The sequence below is a fragment of the Lemur catta genome, chromosome 14 (genome assembly GCF_020740605.2).
Source record: "Lemur catta isolate mLemCat1 chromosome 14, mLemCat1.pri, whole genome shotgun sequence".
Lineage (NCBI taxonomy): Eukaryota > Metazoa > Chordata > Mammalia > Primates > Lemuridae > Lemur > Lemur catta.
This window is the reverse complement of record NC_059141.1, coordinates 21430977-21449522: the sequence shown is the minus strand read 5'-3', so window position 1 is coordinate 21449522 and position 18546 is coordinate 21430977. Positions and strand designations below refer to the sequence as shown.

At 46.9% G+C, this 18546-nt stretch overlaps 1 protein-coding gene across 2 annotated transcripts in view; it reads left to right on the top strand.

Moving 5' to 3' along the window:
- Positions 1 to 18546, top strand: part of PDCD11 (programmed cell death 11) — a 37731-nt gene that overhangs the window by 17942 nt on the left and 1243 nt on the right. Inside the window, exons 18-35 of one of the 2 annotated variants that reach the window (XM_045568474.1) lie at positions 493 to 642; positions 1051 to 1166; positions 2468 to 3009; positions 3915 to 3977; positions 7589 to 7694; positions 9104 to 9193; positions 9393 to 9495; positions 9922 to 10099; positions 11811 to 11867; positions 12468 to 12590; positions 13540 to 13662; positions 14080 to 14344; positions 14533 to 14649; positions 15280 to 15429; positions 15644 to 15891; positions 16640 to 16808; positions 17408 to 17561; positions 17982 to 18147. In XM_045568474.1, the coding sequence (XP_045424430.1) occupies positions 493 to 642; positions 1051 to 1166; positions 2468 to 3009; positions 3915 to 3977; positions 7589 to 7694; positions 9104 to 9193; positions 9393 to 9495; positions 9922 to 10099; positions 11811 to 11867; positions 12468 to 12590; positions 13540 to 13662; positions 14080 to 14344; positions 14533 to 14649; positions 15280 to 15429; positions 15644 to 15891; positions 16640 to 16808; positions 17408 to 17561; positions 17982 to 18147 (2920 nt within the window). Of the gene's footprint in view, positions 1 to 492; positions 643 to 1050; positions 1167 to 2467; positions 3010 to 3914; positions 3978 to 7588; positions 7695 to 9103; positions 9194 to 9392; positions 9496 to 9921; positions 10100 to 11810; positions 11868 to 12467; positions 12591 to 13539; positions 13663 to 14079; positions 14345 to 14532; positions 14650 to 15279; positions 15430 to 15640; positions 15892 to 16639; positions 16809 to 17407; positions 17562 to 17981; positions 18148 to 18546 lie in introns of both variants that reach the window. The other variant, XM_045568473.1, reaches the window with a different exon arrangement.

Here is an 18546-nt window from a genome sequence, read left to right as displayed (position 1 = left end):
AAAATTTCCCTTAGTTCTGTGGCCTCATGTTTACGTTTGCTGTGAATTCATCACCTCTTCACTTTTCATTCCTTTATTCACTGCTATATAGTGGATGATGAAATGGAACAGGGACCTGCTAGACTCCATGAGGGGTTATTATTAATATTCCATCTGTTTTAGACTTTGAACCATTGTGTGGGATTGTTGGAAGCCTAATGGAATTTGGGCATACCAGGCTTGAGAGGGTAGAATGAAAATTCAGAAACCAAAGGAAAGCCTGTGTTCCTGGTATTTCTTGTCTATGTTCATGAATTATGGTGAGGTGGGATTAGCAAACGGCATAAGTCTCTCTGCCTGTGACAAGGGTTTTCATGGATACCGGACGCTTTTGCAAAAAGTGGTTTTACCTCGTCAGTGGTTGCAGTGCTCCACTGTGCTCCGTGGTGACAGCATACTTCCAGGGGAAAATGTTTCGTGGTAGTAGTCCCTGTTTCCTTTGTTCTCTGGTAGACTCTGTGTTGATCCAGACGCTGGCTGAGATGACGGCAGGAATGGTCCTTGACCTAGTGGTGCAGGAGGTGTTGGAAGATGGCTCTGTGTTGTTCAGCGGGGGCCCAGTGCCTGGCTTGGTCCTGAGAGCCAGCAAATATCATCGGGCAGGTGAGTGCTCTGCCTTGGCTGTTGTGGTTCGTAGGGGAGACCCTTTCCTGTTGCTGCCTCCCCTAGATACAGAATTTCCAAATACATAGGGTGGATGAGTTGATTCAGTAGAAATTTTTGGTGTGCCTATCTTGTGTGAGTGCAAATCAAGGCAATTGACAGCACAGGGCAGAAAGTTTAGGTATGAATCCTTTAATTGTTATCATTGGGTAAACCTAGATTTCTACCTTAATATATCATGAACTGTGGGAGATAGACCCTTGGGTTCCCTAACTGTGGCCTATACAGACCTAGGACATGTGTCATTTTTCTTTTCTTGAGTCTAAGGGGTGACACCTGCATGCAAAAAGATGCTGTTCTTCCTTCACCCTGTTCCAGGAGGATGATCACACTGGTTCTGTGTTGCAGGGCAGGAGGTGGAATCTGGGCAGAAAAAGAAGGTTGTGATCTTAAATGTTGATATGTTGAAGTTGGAAGTCCTTGTTTCCCTTCACCAGGACTTGGTGAATAGAAAAGCTAAAAAGGTAAGCTTGCTCCTGACTTCCATTTCCATGGAGTCACGTGACACACCCCTTCCATCCCATGCTCTCAGCTCAAAGGTTCTAGTTCAGATGCCTTAGCTAGGGTGACCATCTGCCTGGACAAATCCAGGACATTCCCAGTTTTGACCTCTTGTTCCGGTATGGTTAATAGCACTGACTTTCATTCTGGTTCAAGTGATAAATTATATGGTCACCCTATCGTTGGGCCAAGCAAGTGTCGTAAAGCAGTGAGGTTGGCTGTGTAGGTGGGGAGTGACAAGACCTGGAATCTGACACACAGGCGAATGGATGCCCAGCTGGCTTGGGGCAGACTGTTCAGATCCATCTGGTTATTGTCAGGTGGGAATATCTGGGTCTAGTGTTGCTGAGTCTTTGATTTTTAAGAGAAGGCAGAGTTTGAATTTTTATTTGAAATAAATGTTGAAAATTTTAGAAACTAATTTGTTTTTTAAAAAACATCATACGAACCAAATTGTCTGTGGGCAGTTTGGACCTCCAGGCCCTCCACACCCTCTCCTGCCTTGCCTCCTGTACACGTTTGTGTGATGTAAGAATGGGTTTGAGGGAAATATCAAAATTAGTATTTTTCTCTGTGTGATGGATATATTTGGTCATTGTTTAAGGTACTTATTAAACACCTGATTGCATAGAGTATGGTACAGTGTAGATAGAATCCTTAATCTCTAGTCTCTTAGAATCTTAAGACTTTAAGAGAGAATAGAAAGCAATACTAACCCCTCACTCAGTTTTTTAGCAGGACTGTACCATTTGATCATCTAAGTGAAGGTTGGGTGTATAAGAGCATGAGCACGATTTGGATTTTGAGGAAAGAAAGGCTTGGTGCCTGGCGCACAATAAGCTCTCAGTATTGACTCTATTCATTGAATGGTTGAAGGGGTGATTAAATTGGGGAAGGGAGGCCTGGCTATGAGACTCAGTGTCAGGAACCACAGTGTTCATAAGCTGGAGAGCTGTTAGAGGTCGCCTGGTTGTGCATCACAATCACCTGAATAACTTTTTAAATTCAGATTCACAGTTCTAGGATACAGCCTAGGAATTTGAATTCAGAATGAAACAGAAACGGATGCTGATGAGCCCCCATGAGTTTTGCATACAGGGGAGGAAAGTTAGGTCCAGAGAGTGAAGGCTTGTCTGTTCCAGCTCAGACAAGCCTCGGGTACCCTGGACTCCAGAGGGTTTCACCAGTCCCACCCTGCCCAGTGGGGCCAGGAATGAGTGACCACGTTCTGTAAGAGAAACAAATAGTTTTCTCTCTTTTCTAGCTGAAGAAAGATAGTGAACACCAGGCGATTGTGCAGCACTTGGAGGAGTCCTTTGCTGTTGCCTCCTTGGTAGAGACTGGCCACCTGGCAGCTTTCTCCCTGACCTCTCACCTCAACGACACCTTCCGCTTTGACTCAGAGAAGTTGCACGTGGGACAGGGTGTTTCCCTAACCCTCAAGACCACAGAACCAGGAGTGACTGGTCTTCTTCTGGCTGTTGAGGGGCCAGCTGCTAAGAGGACCATGAGACAGACCCGGAAGGACTCTGAGACAGTTGACGAGGATGAGGAATTGGATCCAGCTCTGGCTGTCGGGACTGTGAAGAAGCATACTCTGTCTATCGGGGACATGGTCACAGGGACTGTGAAGTCCATTAAGCCCACCCATGTGGTTGTGACTCTGGAAGATGGCGTCATTGGCTGCATCCATGCCTCCCACATTCTAGATGATGTTCCAGAGGGCACCTCTCCTACAGCCAAGCTGAAAGTTGGAAAGACAGTCACTGCCCGAGTGATTGGTGGGCGAGAAATGAAGACATACAAGTATGGAGGCTTTGTGGGATGGGCTGGCTTTGGGGGGAGATTGTCGTAATTTTGGGAGGAGGAGTAGAAGGTAGGTGGGTTCCAAAAAGTTGCTTGTCAGTCATATTCTCTTTTAGTTAACAAAAAGCATTCACCAAAGGATCCTTTTGCATGATTTTCCACTACACATGGAACATAATGTAGTTAAGAGCATGGGTTTATAGTCAGACCTGGGTTTGAATTCCAGATTGACTGTGACTATGTGCTATATATAGTCACTACTGAACTCTATGAATTTTATTTTCTTAATTTGTAAAGTGAGAGTAATGGTAGTGACTACCTTATAGGGCCATTGCGAAGGCTAAAAGAGAGAACATGTAGTATGTTATGTGCCTAGCAGGTTGCCTGCCTCATATTTGTTGAGTAGTATATATCAGCAGTTATAATTCATTCTGTACTTCACACCTTAATTATACTCATTTACTCTAGATCTAGTTACCACATGTGTTATTGTGGCAGAAATTCTTGCTACAACAAGAACAGCAGAAAACGAGTTCAAAGTCTGGCCAATAATTTGCATTCTAATTTCAGTGGCTAACTATGGGATCTTCAGTAAGTCATTTATCCTCTCTAGACCTCAGTTTCCTCATTTTTAGGATGAAAGAGTTGGAATACAGTCTGTAGGGAAAACTCTTTTCTGGGTTTGATCTGGCAATCCTAAAAGGTCAGAGGAGCCAGCTCCTTGTTTACTGCCAAGGATGAGACTGGAAACCCTTGGCCTGACACATCTCCCATCAATGGCGGTGCAACCTACAGCAGGGTGGTTTTGTAAGCTTGGTTTGGGGTCGAGTAGAGAGAGATCCTGATCTCCAGATTACTGTGGTACAGAGAATAAAGGAAATGATTTGACTTATTTATTTCTCCAGGTTTCTTCCAATTAGTCACCCCAGATTTCTTCGAACCATTCCAGAGCTGAGTGTTCGGCCAAGGTGAGGGGACAGTAGCAGCAGCACAGTCCCAGGGAGAGAGCCCTGGGCTTTGGAATCAGGAGTCCTGAGTTCTAATCGTGATTCTGCCAGTGTTAGACCTTAATTTGTCTCTCTCTGTCCAAGTTATCGTATTTCTCTGGTTGGGCTATTTGGCTCTCCTAGGGCTAGTGGGATTGTATGAAAATTAATGTAAAAGCTGTATACAGGGTTTAAGTATCAATTTAAAGGCTGATTGCAGTTCCCTTTGTCAGCATGTGACGATAAGAGATATTTCTGCTCTCAAGCCAATTTTCTTTTCGGTTTATTCCCTGAATAAACATGTAGCCAAGAATACCTGTTCTTTCAATGTGGACTACTGCTTGTTGACTAGAAGATGAGCTGGAATTTCAGGTCATGATCTGGTAGATTTTGCAAAGAAGGGTGTTCCATGAGAGATTCTGGGGAGAGGGGAACTAGGAGTTCCATGTAGTGGTGGATCCAATTTGTCTGGCATCATCTTTTCAGAGGATCTTCAGCATTTTTTTGATCCATGGGCCTGTCTGCTTCTGCTTCTTTCATAAAAGAACCCAACCTCTCAGAACTGATAGACCTTTAATGAATGAAGCTAGACATGCATGACTGTAAGACAGGCTCTGCAAGGTCAGCCCTGGGATCCATCCAGTTTGTAAGTCTTATGCACCTAGCGATGTTTATAGAAGGACCTCCAAAGTAACTTCCAGAGGGTAAGGTTTGGTCAGCATCCTGAAGGGATCAGGTAGAAGTATAATGTTTCTGAGAAAACTTATGTCTGAGATAGGGAAATACTCCTGTGCCATTGAGTTTCAGATGCTAACAACACTTTTGGAACTTCAGAGTAAGCCCTTTAGTTTCAGAATAATGAAATTTGGTGGATGACCCACATTTCTATTTGTTTACTCTGTGGTTTCCTTACTTTTGTAGGTTTTGATTATGTTCCTCTCCAGTCTTTGTTGTGAAAATGAAGAGACCTCATCATATTAATGGTTGTAGTCTGTAGTATCTTCACCTTTGACATGTGATGTCTTGTTTTAATTAAACCCTTAGGGTTGAGGTCACATAGTTTATTCACACTAAGGATAAATATATTAAATTAATGAATAAGGGATGAGTCAGTGAACTCTGTGGGAAGACCCACTGCAATCCTAAATGGCTTTTGATCATCAGAGTGCTAAGAACCTCTCATTAACACCACTATTGTTGGTCCACCCTCCTGTCTTGTGAGACTATGGTGTGAGGACCAGGAGGAAAGAGAACAAGACAGTTCAAGAGTCTTAAAAGACATCTCTGGAGTTTTCTGCTAGTCAGTGAGTTTTCTCATAGCTCTAATTCAGTAATGCTGACCCTTCTTTTTTTTGGGTGGGGTGGGTATAGCTTTTTTTGGAAAGGCAATTTCCCAAAAATCATTTTGAGAAAAGAGACAAGGATAACACATACCCGGGTGTGTGTGTGTGTGTGTGTGTGTGTGTGTGTGTGTATGTGTGTTTTGGCTTAAACAACAGAAATTTATTTTCTCATAATTTTAGAGGCTAGAAGTCTGAGATCAAGGTGTCAGCGGGGTTTATTTCTTCTGAGACCTCTCCTTGGCTTATAGATAGCTGTCTTCTCCCTGTGTCTTCACATGGTCTTCCTTTTGTGTGTCCATGTTCTAATCTCTTCTTTTTTTATTGTGGTAAAAACACATGACATACATGTACCCTGTTAACAATTTTCAGGTGTGCATTACAGTTTTCTTAACTAAGTGCGTATTGTACAACAGCTCTCTAGAACTTTTTCATTTTGCATGACTGAAACTCTATATCCATTGAATATCAACTCCCTGTTTCCCCTTCCCCCCCACCCCTGGCAGCCACCATTCTGCTTTCAGTGTCTATGAATTTGATTACTCTGAGTATGTCATATAAATGGAATCATATAGTATTTGTCCTTTTTTAACTGGTTTTATTTTGCTTAGTATAATGTCTTTAGGGTTCATACATATTGTAGCATGTGTCAAAATTTCCTTCCTTTTCAAGGCTGAATAATATTATATTGTGTGTATATACTGCATTTTGTTTACTCTTCTGCCAATGGACATTTTAGTTGCTTTTGCCTCTTGGCTATTGTGAATAGTGCTGCATTGAACATGGGTGTGCAAAAATCTCTTTGTGATCCTAATTTCAGTTCTTTTGAGTATACACCTATAAGTGAGATTGCTGAATCATGTGCTAGTTCTATTTTTAATTTTTTGAAGAACTTCCATAATCTCATCTGAACTTAATTAGCTCTTTAAAGACCCTGTCTCCAAATACAGGCATATTTTGAGTTATTAGGGGTTAGGGCTTCAACATATGAATGTCTGTGTGTGGAGGGGAAACCACAATTCAGCCCATTGTGTCCAGAAAGGAGAGCTGTTCTTGTGTCAGCTATTGAGTGAATAAATTTCTTCATCCTAACTGTATAAGCACTAGAGATAATATATGTTAGTGGTGTGTTACAGTGCCAGGCACATAGAAATCCTATGCATGTGGTTTTTTATTTTTTATAATCAAGATTCCTGCAGTGTCTATATCTACAAATATTTTGTGTAGTTTTAAAAATTTATATAAATGGTTCATTGTACCTAATATTTTACAGTGTGCTTTTTCTATTCAAAATTTTGTTTTGTTTCTATTTATTTTTGTGTCTACAGTTAAAATATTAATAGTAATCCATCTTGTGAATGTGTCAAACTAGCTATGTTGTCAGACTGCTGGAGGCCATTTGGGCCTGTTTCCAATTTTTCCTTTATAAATAATGGCACAGTGAACAACCTTGAACTTGTTTCATTGTGCATATGGGCTAGGATTTCTCTAGGGTGGAATTACTGGGTCATAGGATATATGTAAAATTTTCTACTTTACTAGTATAGGAAAGTTCCCATTTTCTACATTTACCAGCACTTACTATTGTATTTTACAATTTTACTAACATATACCATTTTATTGATAAGTTTTGGTTCATTTTGTTTTAGAAATTATTTGAATTGGTAAGTAGGGGTAGCAGTTTTGTGATTCCCTTAAAGTGATTTGTGGGTTGATAATTTTCACACTATATGCCCTTGTTGCTTTTCTAAGAAGAAAAAGAGAATTAAGGCAGTGATAATGGAAGAGTAACATAGGAGACAGAGCCCCCTGGATTTTTGAGTCAGAAGCCCTGACTTCAACTCCTGGTTCAAAGGCATAAAACAGATTTTATAACATCTACCTTGCCTGATTCACATAAGATTGTTGTCAAAATCAGTGAGAGATTATTTGTGAAAGCAGTTCTGCAAACTAAAGCAGTAGCTAAAGGATTAGGAAAGAAGTAAAATAATTTTGTTTCCTAAGTTTATAAAGATTATAGCGGGCCATCTATTTTAGTTTTTTCATACCTAAGTGAATGAATGAAATGGAAAAGATTAGCCCCCAGGCCAGTATTGCAAACAGTCTCCTCTAAGGAGAGAGATAAGGCATTGGAGGGTGACTGAGTAGGAGAATCCTGTATGGTCAATGCATGGCCACTTGGGGGAGATGGTTTCAAACTCAAAGGCTTATCCAGAGGTTGATTTACTCTTTCCATTGCCTTTCTGCAAACAGTGAGCTGGAGGATGGCCACACTGCTCTTAACTCTCATTCTGTTAGCCCTGTGGAGAAGATTAAACAGTACCAGGCCGGTCAGACCGTGACTTGCTTCTTAAAGAAGGTGAGTAGTGGCTGCCCTACAATGGGATGCCATCCTTCTTTCAGAAGAAAAGGGGCTGAAACTGGAGATAAAGGCCATTAGCACTGAGCATTTGAGTCTGTGTTTGCTACCATGTTGGGTTTGTGGGAGATAATACGTGGCCTTTGCCACTAGAAAACTTCTGGTCTAATTAGGGAGCTAAAATATGGCTTACAGAACAATTAGCAAGCAGCTCGCAATTCATAATGTTGGTAGATTAACTGTACAAATGTAAACAAATATCGGGCAAGATTTAAAATGTAAATGCAGAACTGGATTTTATACTTTTGTCTTTTATAAAGTTTAGGTGCAGTGCAAAACGAAAAAGTAGTTGGGTGCCAGATTATGTTTTAACCCCAAGTGGAACAGGAGTTCAAAAAGGGAGGAGATCTGTGTGACCTGTACCAGTTGGACCGTATCAAAGAGGAAGTTGGATTCAGTTTGACCTTGAAGGATAACACCTCTTCATTGTTACCACATTCCTCTTCCTTGAGCATCTTTCTGAGCATGTCACTGACACTTGATCCCTTTAGTTACCTGTCTGTAGACATTCATAAGCCTCAGATGCGTTAGAGTGACGGATAGGACACTTCATAATCTGACTTTGTGCACCTTATGTGCCAGACATTCTGAAAACCTCCTCTCTTTTTCCCTTCCTATCTTTATTCATGCTGGTTTCTATACCTGGAGTACTCTCTACTCCTGTTGCCTGCTGCCCTTCAAGGTTCAACATAGATAACCGTCCCTCATTCCTGTTTTTCCTGTATACTCCTGTAGCCTGTTGTTCTTCCTACATGTTGCTTGCTGCTTGAGTTCTTTGCATACTGATTTGACTTACTGCTTGTAGACTGTGATCTTAAAGGTAGGGCCTTGCTTTTATTTATCACTCTAATGCCATGGGCATGGCAGCTGCTTGATAAATGTTTTGTTGAACTGACTTCTTGAAAAGTGGGGTGTGTATTTAGGGCAGGACACTGCATACATACCGAAGGATCAAAATCCAAATTGGTTTAGAAAGAAAATGTCCCCTGGAGATGGTTAATAATCACTGTCCACGGCTGAACTTAGAGGAGGCAGCTGACATCTGTGGGACTGGTCCTCCTGCTGAAGGACGTCTCTGAGGTCTCTTTTGCTCCTGGGCAGCGGAGACCCTGAGAAAGATGCATGTTCTGCTAGGCAGGTGAAGGCTCTGAGCTAGACTCCGAGTGAAGCTGGTGAGAAGTGGAGTTTGGGCAGGGGGAGTGGGATGTAGGGGTGGATTCCTGTCCCTTGGAAAAATGTGGGATTAGAGCCCTTTCTGCCTTGTGGTTTTAGGAAAGTCTACATTTAATTTAGGGACAAGAAGGGATGCTTATATTTGCCCTACTCCGTTTCTCCTCTTTTTCTCCCAGTACAATGTGGTGAAGAAATGGCTTGAGGTGGAGATTGCCCCAGACATCCGGGGGCGAATTCCCTTGTTGCTCACGTCTCTTAGCTTCAAGGTCAGTGTCCCTGAGATCCCTGGATAGGAGACCCAGGCTCCCTGAGTGTCTGGGTCTCAGTGTCTGGTGTGTGTGGGTTCACAGTGGGTATAAGGAACCTCGTGCTTGTTTAGGGTTTGGTTTGGGAAATACTTGGTATGGTTTTGGACAAATGACAGCCCTTTCTTCAAGCATCAGAGGAATTTTCTTATCCTTCCAGGTTCTAAAACATCCAGATAAGAAGTTCCAGATTGGCCAGGCCCTGAGGGCCACCGTGGTTGGCCCGGATTCCTCCAAGGCCTTCTTATGTCTCTCGCTCATAGGTGTGGGCGTGAAACGGTGCCTGGTCAGGGAAGGGAAGGGGTGGGAAGGGGTCTTCAGTTTTTGCCCAGGTTGAAGGATGCTCTCAGTACTGGAATCCTCAGAAAGCCTGGTGTGTGGGAGCTTCTTGGAACAGTTTTTCTCCTGGGGCTTTGTTCTGGCCTGTCTTACTTTGCCACTGCCCGAGTCACCTTCACCTACGTGGTGGTTTTTCTCGAGTCCCTCAGCAAGGGTTGTCCACCACATGTCCCTGGGATTCTTGGCTGGATGGCATGGTGGTCTGAGTCTTCATGACCATTCTGGTCCACTCAGCCTGGGCAGCTCGAGCCTGGGTAGCCTGCACCTTCCCCAGCCTGTGCTTAGCCAGGATTCCGGCCCCTGTCTTGGGTCATTTCCTCTTCCCTGAATCAGGTCTGTTCTTCTCCCAGGTTCTCACAAGCTTGAGAAAGGGGAAGTGGCCATGGGCCGAGTGGCCAAGGTGACGCCCAACGAGGGGCTGACTGTGTCCTTCCCCTTTGGGAAGATAGGAAGCGTCAGTATATTTCATGTGAGTGACTCCTACTCTGAGACAACCCTGGAAGACTTCGTCCCCCAGAAGGTTGTCAGGTAAGCCATGTTCTCTTCTTTTCACCTATCTGTGGAATTGGTGGGTGTTTTAAAAATTATAGATATAATGAATGACTTTGTACCAGAAAAAACAAGTATATGAAATAGAAAATGAAAATTTCTATCACCTCTTTCTTTCTCTAACATTTTTCACCATTTTTTATTTTGGTTTCTATCTTTCCAGACTTTAACATATATATGTGTAATCTACATATACATATATATGCATAATTTTTCTTTATGTAATAATAGAATTTTTTTTTTTTTTTTGAGACAGTCTCACTCTGTCACCCTGGGTAGAGTACAGTGGCAATATCATAGCTCACTGCAGTCTCAAACTCTTGGGCACAAGTGATCCTCCTGCCTCAGCCTCTGGAGTAGCTGGGACTACAGGCGCTCACCACCTATAGAAAATTAGCCACCGTGCCTGGCTAATTTTTCTATTTTTTTGTAGAGACGGTGTCTTGCTCTTGCTCAGGTTGGTCTCGAACTCCTGACCTTAGTGATTCTCCAGCCTCAGCCACCAAGAGAGTGTTAGGATTACAGGCGTGAGCCACTATGCCTGGCCTAGAATTTCATTTTATACACTGTTCTGCAACTTACTTTTTTCTCATAGCAGTTCATCGTAGACTTTTCCTTTTCCATGGTAATATATCTAAATCTATTTTGTTCTTTTGCCTTATTTTTAATATTTGTTTAGTATTCCATTACGTGTTTTTTGTTGTTGTTGTTTGTTTGTTTGTTTGTTTTCTGAGACAGAGTCTTGCTTTGTTGCCTGGGCTAGAGATTCATGGCATCAGCCTAGCTCACAGCAACCTCAAACTCCTGGGCTCAAGCAATCCTCCTGCCTCAGCCTCTGGAGTAGCTGAGACTACAGGTGCCTGCCACTGTGCCCAGCTAATGTTTTCTATTTTTGGTAGAGATGGAGTCTCGCTCTTTGCTTAGGCTGTTCTCAAACTCCTTGCCTCAAGCAGTCCTCCCATCTTGGCCTCCCAGAGTGCTAGGATTACAGGTGTGAGCCACTGCACTGGGCTGTGACCCTCCTGTCTCTTAAAAAAGAAAGAAATTTACTTGCCTAAAGGTAGATGATCCCTTGAGGTCCTGTCCAGCTCTGAGGGCTGTGATACCATGTAATCAAGGGCAAGCATCTGTCCTGGGAAAAATGTGGGCTGTATTGTTGCTGAGATCTTTTCTATCTCTAAGGTTCTGCACTTTTAAATTATGGTTTTTGGCTACTAATTGCCATTTTAGATGAGTTAAATTTAAAAAGGCAACAAAAGAATCAACCTTCCTTTTTCTCCTTAAAGCCTCTCTCTGCTCAGGCCTCACTGATCTACCTCGTCTGAACTGTTGTGTGTCTGTTTTCGGTAATACCCAGGTTATCCCTCCATTGTGGCTTCCTGTGGTTAGTCTGTCTCCCTGCTGAGAGCAGACATTCTCATCACCTACCATAGGGCTGGCTGGTCTTGTCTGTTTAGTACACACTACGTGGCTCTCTGAGCCTTCCAAAGGGCTTTTGTGTCTCTTTTTGTATTCTTCTCCCAGCACCTTTCTTGGGTAAAAAGAGTAGGCAGTGTTATTTTTACTTGACAGACTAGTAAACTGAGGCCCACAGAGGTGACACAACTTGTCCAGAGTCCCTCAGCAGGTTCTCAACACAATGAGGAAACACTACCAAGGTCTTATGTCTCCTCCTTTGCCCTCATTCCAGATGTTACGTCCTGTCCACCGCAGAGGAGGTATTGACTTTGTCACTGCGATCATCCAGGTGCGTGTCTGTGTTGGGACTAGGAAGGGAGGAGGACCTCCCAGAGGCCTGAGGGCGGCTGCATCTGTCTGACAGAATTTTAGGCGTCCCACCTTTCTCCTCTGTTGTCCCTTTGCACCCTGAGCCTCTTCTATCCAGAAAGCTGGGAACATTCAGATTGCTAAAAGAACCCTGTCTACACAGGCTCTTGTTTCTCAGGGAAAGGTTCAGACATCCGAATGTGAGTGTCCAGGGTTACAAGATGGTGGTCCTGCCGAGGGACCACCGGGGTTCTCATAGTGGGGGTGAGTAGAGCATGAAGGGGATCGGCCTGAGGTCAGTTTGCTCCGTGGTTAGAAATGGAGGTCTGTAACGCCAGAGTTTTAGGTTTGACCTCTCTCTGGCTTGATTGACCACTCGCTATTTCTGCATAGCTGGCTCATGAGCACATGCCCTGGCCTGACAGGACTTTGGAAATAAGAGTTGGGCCCTGAAAGTGACAGCCTACTGACGGGTCCAGAGGTGTATTCCCACATGCAGTGTGATTATTGCAGGTGTCTTGGGGGCGAGGGTGGGACAACGGGGGTTGAAGATGTGTGTATGTGCCTTTCGTTCCTTTAGAACAAACCCAGAGACAAAAAGCAAAATAGAAGATCCGGAGATTAACTCCATCCAGGACATTAAGAAAGGGCAGCTCTTGAGGGGCTACGTGAGGTCTGTCCAGCCACACGGCGTGCTCCTCGGGTGAGTAAGGGGGTGCCTCAGGGCCTGGACCCAGACCCACGTGCTTTCCCTGGGCCTGTCGTGGCCTGGCGTCCACTGCCTCCCTCTTCGATGGAATATGATGAGAGCTTTTAAGAGTTTTAAAAATTCCAGTTTTTTTTAATACTTTTAAAAAAGTTTTGAATTATTAGTTTTTGTTTGGCATTTTGAATATAGCATTTCCATTGTCAGTTTTAAATAAATTTGAATGTTCGCTGATGTAGTGTTTGATCATGGTTTGTAAATGTTCTGTGAAATCACCTAATGTCCACAATAGCAGATACTGCAGCCTTCTCTGCTACTATGTTTCCTTATTTTCTTTTTTTTTTTTTTTTGAGACAGAGTCTCACTCTGTTGCCGGGCTAGAGTGAGTGCCGTGGCGTTAGCCTAGCTCACAGCAACCTCAAACTCCTGGGCTCAAGCGATCCTACTGCCTCAGCCTCCCGAGTAGCTGGGACTACAGGCATGTGCCACCATGCCCGGCTAATTTTTTCTATATATATATTTTAGTTGGCCAGATAATTTTTTTCTATTTTTAGTAGAGACGGGGTCTCGCTCTTGCTCAGGCTGGTCTCGAACTCCTGACCTCGAGCGATCCACCCGCCTCAGCCTTCCAGAGTGCTAGGATTACAGGCGTGAGTCACCGCGCCCAGCTTGTTTCCTTATTTTCTCCTCCTCTTCCTAGCAGCTTGTGATTTACATATTGTGGTGCTGTGAGGTGGGGTAAAAAATATCCTCAATCATATCTTCATTATGCTTGATCATTTTTTCTAGTTTACAAAGCCCACTCTGTCCTGCCGAATGCCAGGACCTTATGTCTGTCATAAATCCTTGTCGCAGCTTGGGTCCCTGTGAAGGTGGAGTCACTAGGCCTGGCTGGAATTCTGTTGTTGCATTTGTGACCACAGGACTCTTGTTTCTCTCCTTTCAGCCTCGGCCCCTCGGTTGTGGGTTTGGCCCAGTACCCACATGTCTCCCAGTACAGCCCGTCCAAGAAAGCCCTTTATAACAAATACCTCCCCGAAGGGAAGTTGCTCACAGCCAAGGTCCTAAGGTAGGTGTCGTCTCTCTCGCCCTCACTCTGATATGAATCACACCCCTTTCTCTGGGAGCCCTGGGAGGAGATTTTGAGGTAAACTTTAAACGGAATGGCTTGGGTAGTGGTGAATGCCATATTCAGGTGAATGAAAGACCTTTGCCTGGAGCCTTCTGCCTCAGCCCCTGAAAACAGATGTGGTGACTCGTCTCTGCTGTTGGAGATGGAGGAGGGGGCATCGCACCTGCCCTCTGTGTTTTCTACTAAGCTTGGTGAAATGTGCAAATCGTTCCTAAGAACACTGAACGGATTCCCAAGGCAGGTGGGGCAAGGCCCAGCACCGTGGGCAGATCAGGAGAGAGAAGGCCTGGGCTGCCTGCGGTGCCCTCTGCTTTGCACGTTGTCTTCACTGCCCCCTCTCCTGTCCTGTCACAGCGTGAACCACCAGAAGAACCTGGTAGGGCTGTCGTTCCTCCCCAGCGACACTGGGAAGCCGGACGTGTTATCTCCTCCCATGGAACTGCCACTTTCAAAGCAAGAGGGGAGGAAAATGGAGGCTGAGGAGAGAGACCAAAAAGGAGAAGAGAAGAATCAGAAAAGGAAAGAGAAGAAGAACCAAAAGGGGCAGGCGGAGGCGCGGCTGCCCGGCAAGGAGAAGACGCAGGGCAAGCGGGGGCTGCAGACGCCCGCGAGTGAGCAGGTGGGCCCCTTGGCAGGGTTGTGCCTCACCCCCCGGAAAAGGGAGCATTGGTGAAGCCAGCCTGGCCTCTTGGAGTGAGGGCAGCGAGAGTTGGGGCTGGGCTCTGGTGGTGCCAGAGGAGCAGAGGGAGGGTGTCGCCTGGGACTGTCGGAGAGCACTCCTGGGCACTCACCCACCTGTCGCCTCAGGAAAGAGTGAATAAGAAGGCAAAGAAAGCCAGTCTGTCGGAGGAGGATGACAGTGGCATGGAATTGTATTACCAGGAAGGAGAAGAGGACATGGAGGAGATGAACGTGCTGCCCAAGGTGAGGGATGAGGTTGAATGGAGGGGAAGAGGCTGCCCTGGGGCTGGGAGGAGCTGGTCTGTCTTCAGCCCCATCCTCTTACCTCATTTCCTATAACATATGAAAGGGGGGTGTGCTGTCAGTTTCCTCTCTTCTTTGTGGGCTCCTGGAGGGCAGGGACCCTGTTTACACAGAGAGTAGGCTACATAAAATAAATTCTGTGAATGTTCATTGAGGGGAACTGAATTAAATTAGATGCTCGGGCAAATAAAGAGGAGGCCTAGCCTGTCTGAGCCCATATCCTCTGAAAAATGAGAGTAATTCTTGAGCTGAGAGGCCTGGATATGGCCAGCTCACACCCACTGGGCAGGGCTTCCCTGCCACCCGTGGAGGTTTCGTCATATCTCTGTCCCAGCTCTCTGATGTTTTCTATGTGTATGAATATATGTATTTTAAAAGTTTGTTACCTAAGTAAATTTATTTACAGATAAAACTTTTATGTTCCTGCTATAAAGCTTCTCCAGTGGGCTGGGGCCTAGCCGGCCTGTCTCTGGGCATGGCGGGGGCGCATGCTCCTCTGGGTGGGCTGGGGCTGGGGAGAGGGAGCAGCCTGAGCCATGTGCTTTCCTCAGCGCCTCTGTGGTCCTCCAGGAGAAGCCGACCAAGCCAGCAGAAGCCCCCCGGCTGCAGCTGCCTTCGGGCTTTGCTTGGAACGTGGGCTTAGACTCTCTGACGCCGGCCTTGCCACCTCGAGGAGAGAGCTCAGACAGTGAGGAGGACGAGAAGCCACACCAAGCCACGGTGCTGTATTTGCCAGGGCTTTGTCCTTTTTGCAGGGCCCCCTTGGTACCGGTCTCCTGTGCTCTGACCTAGCCTGGGCGAGGGATGGCGCCCAGCCCCAGGCCAGGGGTTAGGTACAGAGCCACAGGCTGCCCTGCCAACTTGTAGCTTTCTCCACAGACTTGCCCTGGGTTTGAGGAGCAGATTATTCACTATTTTCTGCCTTCCATAGCAGAAAAAGAAAAGCAAGAAGGAAAAGGATTTGGAGAAGCAAAAGGCAGAGAAAGAGCTGTCCCGAGTTGAGGAGGCGCTGATGGATCCCAGGCGACAGCCAGAGTCAGCGGATGACTTTGACCGACTCGTGCTGAGCTCCCCCAACAGCTCCATCCTGTGGCTGCAGTACATGGCTTTCCACCTGCAGGCCACGGAGATCGAGAAGGCCCGTGCTGTGGCCGAGAGAGCGCTGAAGACCATCTCCTTCAGGTTAGGCTTCGCCTCCCCCTGCTCCAGGGAGGGGCCTTTGGATGGGAAGCCCTGCGTTTCCCCAAGTGCCGGGCTTGGCAGGGTTTGCCGCCTGTGGGTCATCTCCTCCCAGGCAGGCCGGCAGCAGTTTGGGTGGCTGCCACCAGGGGCGCATGGGTTCCCAGGCTTTCTCTCATAGGTGTGGCCTCTGTGAACTAGATCTGCTCATTTATATTTTACAGTCTTCGCTGAAATAGCCAAGGGTAACCTTTACAAGAGTCCCTACACTTAAACAAGGTACCCAGTCTGGAGCAGAAATAGCTAATAGGGACAACAACTCTCTACATACCTGGGTGGAAACCCTGTAGGTGGCCACTTTCCAGGCAGAGAGGAGTAAGTTTTCTGAAGCCTAGAGAAGAGCGACAGCCGTCCTTTGCTTCATTCTTAGTCTCAAGAGAGAATCAGACCCAAGATTTTGCTTCCAGCCCAAACCTCAGGCCTATGTGAGATTTAGTAAGTTTCCTTCCCAGGAATGGATGCAGAAAGCAAGGGAGCCTCAGAGCCGGCAGTCTGCGTGGGAGGGAGGGGGTATTCCTGCTGCTGTGTGAGCTGCAGTGGGGACAGGCCTCTCGGCACCTGCGCTCGGGGGTGGGGTCTGAGCCCGTGGATGGGGCCTGCGAGGAGGAAGTTCACTGACATCCCCAAATGGGGGTGGGAGGCCTGTTGGGCTGAGCCGATGGAGCTCATGTGCCGACTGCTTTTCCTCCAGGGAAGAGCAGGAGAAGCTGAACGTGTGGGTGGCGCTGCTGAACCTAGAAAACATGTACGGCTCTCAGGAGTCCCTGACCAAGGTCTTCGAGCGGGCCGTGCAGTACAACGAGCCTCTCAAGGTCCATCTGCACCTGGCTGACATCTATACCAAGTCAGAGAAGTTACAGGTAGGAGCCTGGGCCAGGTGGTCAGCTGCCAAAGGGTCCTCAGCGTCTCGCAGATGGACTCCGGGAGTCACAGCAGTTGGCTCAGGGAAGAACCCCAGATTCTGGGTCCAGTCCTGCCCCAGGCTTGCCACCTGACGTCTGGGCCCTGACTTCCTTATCTTCCCAGTGAGAGAGGTCACTTCCCCACGTCCACTGTGGCGCCGTGGGGCTGACGTGAGGGAAGCAGTGGCTTTGGAAGTGGCGGGGTAGAAGGGGTGGCAGACCCCGGTGTGTATGCCTTGGGCTGCTGGTGGGGCATTACAGACCAAGGGGACGTCCCAGCCCAATGTCCCCTTTTCTGTCTCTCCTGCTCTCCCTTGTCATCCTCACATCCTCCTAGTCTGGATCTCCCCTTGCTATGGGCGCAAGGCACAGTGGGGAAATGCCCCATCGTTTCGTGCCTCCTCCCTGCTCCTCCCAGGTCTCTGGAATGAGCCCTGCGTAGTGATTTGGGGTCTGTGAGCCCAAGTCTAGCTTCTCGTGAGCGTCGCTGCCTATCTTTGTTATTGTGCTCTCTGTAGCATCACACTCTTCCTCAGCTTACCTGTCTTTTCTCACAGGAAGCTGGTGAACTCTACAACCGGATGCTGAAGCGTTTCCGGCAAGAGAAAGCTGTGTGGATCAAATACGGTGCCTTTCTCCTGCGGAGGAGCCAGGCCGGGGCCAGTCACCGTGTGCTGCAGCGAGCGCTCGAGTGCCTGCCTAGCAAGGAGCGTGAGTGCCCATTCCCAGTTCCTGAGCACATGGGCATGGGGGGATTCTCATCCAGGAGCAGCACTGCCTCTCAGTTAGGAAAGCCTGGTGCAGGGTGCATAGCTGTCTCTAGCATAACAACTTGTGTTACATTGCAAATGCTAGATGGCAAAAGATGGAGGAACAAAAAGTGATTGGCAGTAATTCTCTTGCCCCTGGGGCCCTCTGCCTTTTCTGGGCCCAGAGGGTAGGGTGTCTGCATCTGTGTATTTGGCCCTGAACCCACCCCACTGTCCTTTATGGGCTTTGTCTCTTTTGTCATAACCTGGGTCTCAGGACCCAAGAGCAGGGAGTCAGACTCACTCTGTCCCTGCTGCACACCATGTTGTGGTGAGGGCGTCTGTCTGCTTGTTGGGTCTCTGAGCCACCCTCTCCCTGCAGACGTGGATGTGATTACCAAGTTTGCGCAGCTCGAGTTCCAGCTGGGGGATGCGGAGCGGGCCAAAGCCATTTTTGAGAACACGTTGAGCACCTACCCAAAGCGCACAGATGTCTGGTCGGTCTACATCGACATGACCATCAAGCACGGCAGCCAGAAGGAAGTCCGGTGAGAGGGGAAGACAGAGCAAAGCCGAACTCCCCGGTGGTGGTTGTGGGGGTCATTGGCCAAGCTGATGATTTATAGCCCCACAGCAGTTCCCAGCATCCCCAGGTCTCTTACTCGATGGAGAAAAACAGCTTTGCCGTGATACCCTGGTGTGATGACGTTCACTTTTCCAACTACTTTTTCTGCCCCAAAGGCCAGCCTCTGGTCTGTGTCTGGAACCGTTAGTGGCAGGGAGCCTGGCCCCTGGGCTGGGAGTCAGGAGACTTGGATTCCCTCCTCACTGACTCTGTGCCTGGCTCTGGTTAGGGAGAACTGTCACAGGCATAATCTCACTTGTCCCCCGGCATCCCCACAAGGCAGGGAGGGTTAGAGGTGGGTAAACTCATCCTGAAACAACAA